Source organism: Sesamum indicum, linkage group LG13 (genome assembly GCF_000512975.1).
Source record: "Sesamum indicum cultivar Zhongzhi No. 13 linkage group LG13, S_indicum_v1.0, whole genome shotgun sequence".
NCBI lineage: Eukaryota > Viridiplantae > Streptophyta > Magnoliopsida > Lamiales > Pedaliaceae > Sesamum > Sesamum indicum.
Window position 1 is genome coordinate 4,577,814 of NC_026157.1, and position 1,692 is coordinate 4,579,505.

At 32.0% G+C, this 1,692-nt stretch overlaps 1 protein-coding gene across 1 annotated transcript in view; it reads right to left on the minus strand.

Moving 5' to 3' along the window:
• The window catches only part of LOC105176458 (probable mitochondrial adenine nucleotide transporter BTL3), a gene marked incomplete in the record, with an annotated part of 6,940 nt that extends 6,240 nt beyond the window's left edge, over nt 1-700 (minus strand). Inside the window, 1 exon segment of the mRNA XM_011099267.2 lies at nt 1-700. Coding sequence (XP_011097569.1) covers nt 1-376 — 376 coding nt within the window.

The window sequence follows — 1,692 nt, forward strand, 5'->3', positions numbered from 1 at the left end:
TAACTTCCTTAAACGCCACCTTTTCACTCTCACCCTCATTTTCACTGTCCCCAATCTTTTCCCCTACGTTCCCCAAAACACTACTAACAGATAACTCCTCACCGTAGCTCCCACCACCATCATCATTAACCGACGACAACGTCACTGACGAGAACCCTCCCCGCCGCCTCCCGCCGACCACCCCCCTTCGGCGACTCCTCCTAAAAGAACAACAAACCGTCGCCGAGAAACAATTATTCTTCGGAGAAATCAATGCAACGAATGACGCCGGAGCCGATTCTTCTAGAAATAACCCACCGATCAAATGCACATTCTTCCGGTGCATATCATCATTAACCACGGCCAAACTCGTGAAGTAATGCTCTAAATTAAGCATTTCGGAGCAGAAAATTGCAAAATTACTCTAGAATGAACACCGAACAGCAGGTGAATGTAATGTATGTTCGCGTATGTATAGAAAGACAGAGAGCAATGTGTGTGTGTGTGTATAGAGAGAGAAAGAGAGAATAAGAGAATGGGAGTTGAAGGAGAAGTGAGAATGGAATAAAAGAGGGATTGATTCGAGAAAGAAACAGTGATTCACTGCATAGCTTCCATCGCCGGGCGGCGGGTCCGCTCCACGCAATCAGCTGTGATCCCTGAAGTGGGGTTTCCTGCAGTTCTTGCACTTCCTGCTTCGATGCATTGTACAATTTCAGCTTCTGCCCCCTTTGTACATGTGATAATCAAAAATATATTTTAATAATACACTATTTTTAAAAAAAGTACTTTATTATTTAATATTAAGTTGAGATATCAAAAATTAATTATTTCAATGAATAATTTATACTATTATTACAAAACAAAAAAACTTTTTTGCCGCACTCCTTTTTGAATACCCAAAATTACCCTTTATCTCATTATTTCTGTTTAAAGAAATTTGTTCAGGTTGATAATGTTAACAATTATATATATTTTTTTTTAATTAACTACCCACTATTCCACATTTCTCTCTTACTTTAATTATTAATTTTAAATGTACAATATATATGAACTAAATATCATTACGTTTTTTCTCTTATAAATACAAAATTATTATATAAAAATATTAAATAAAGGTTAAAATAAAAAAATATTAATTTGTTTTGACGTTAGTATTTTCCGTCCAAATCATAACAAAAGGATGTTAGGAGTAAACGGAGAATTTGTTTAGGGGTTGTAAGTATAATTTTATAATGTTTAGAGGGGATCCAAATGTAATTAATTCTAAGTTTATTAAGTATATTAATAATTTAAAAATATATATACATTCAATAGAAACGAAAAAGACTACAATAAATTAGTCAAAATGATTAAAATACATAAAAATTTGAATCAAAATATACATCAAATAACAATAAATAAAGTGAAGAAATTAAATAAAGATTGATTAAGCACATTAATAAAATCACAGCTGATTAATTACATTAGTAATTTCAAATACAAGCATACTTCTAATAAAAACAAATAAATACAAATGGCTTATTATAAAAATAGGTTATACAATCATGTTTCCATAAATTGAACCAACAACCCCTTTCTTGTAGGGATATAAACAAGTCCAATCCAGTCGAAATCAACATTATTGGAGCTTGTTTAAATTACTATCAAGCTTAAAATTGCATTTGAACTTTATTTGATTAATAATCAAATCGCACTTAAAAACTAACTTTA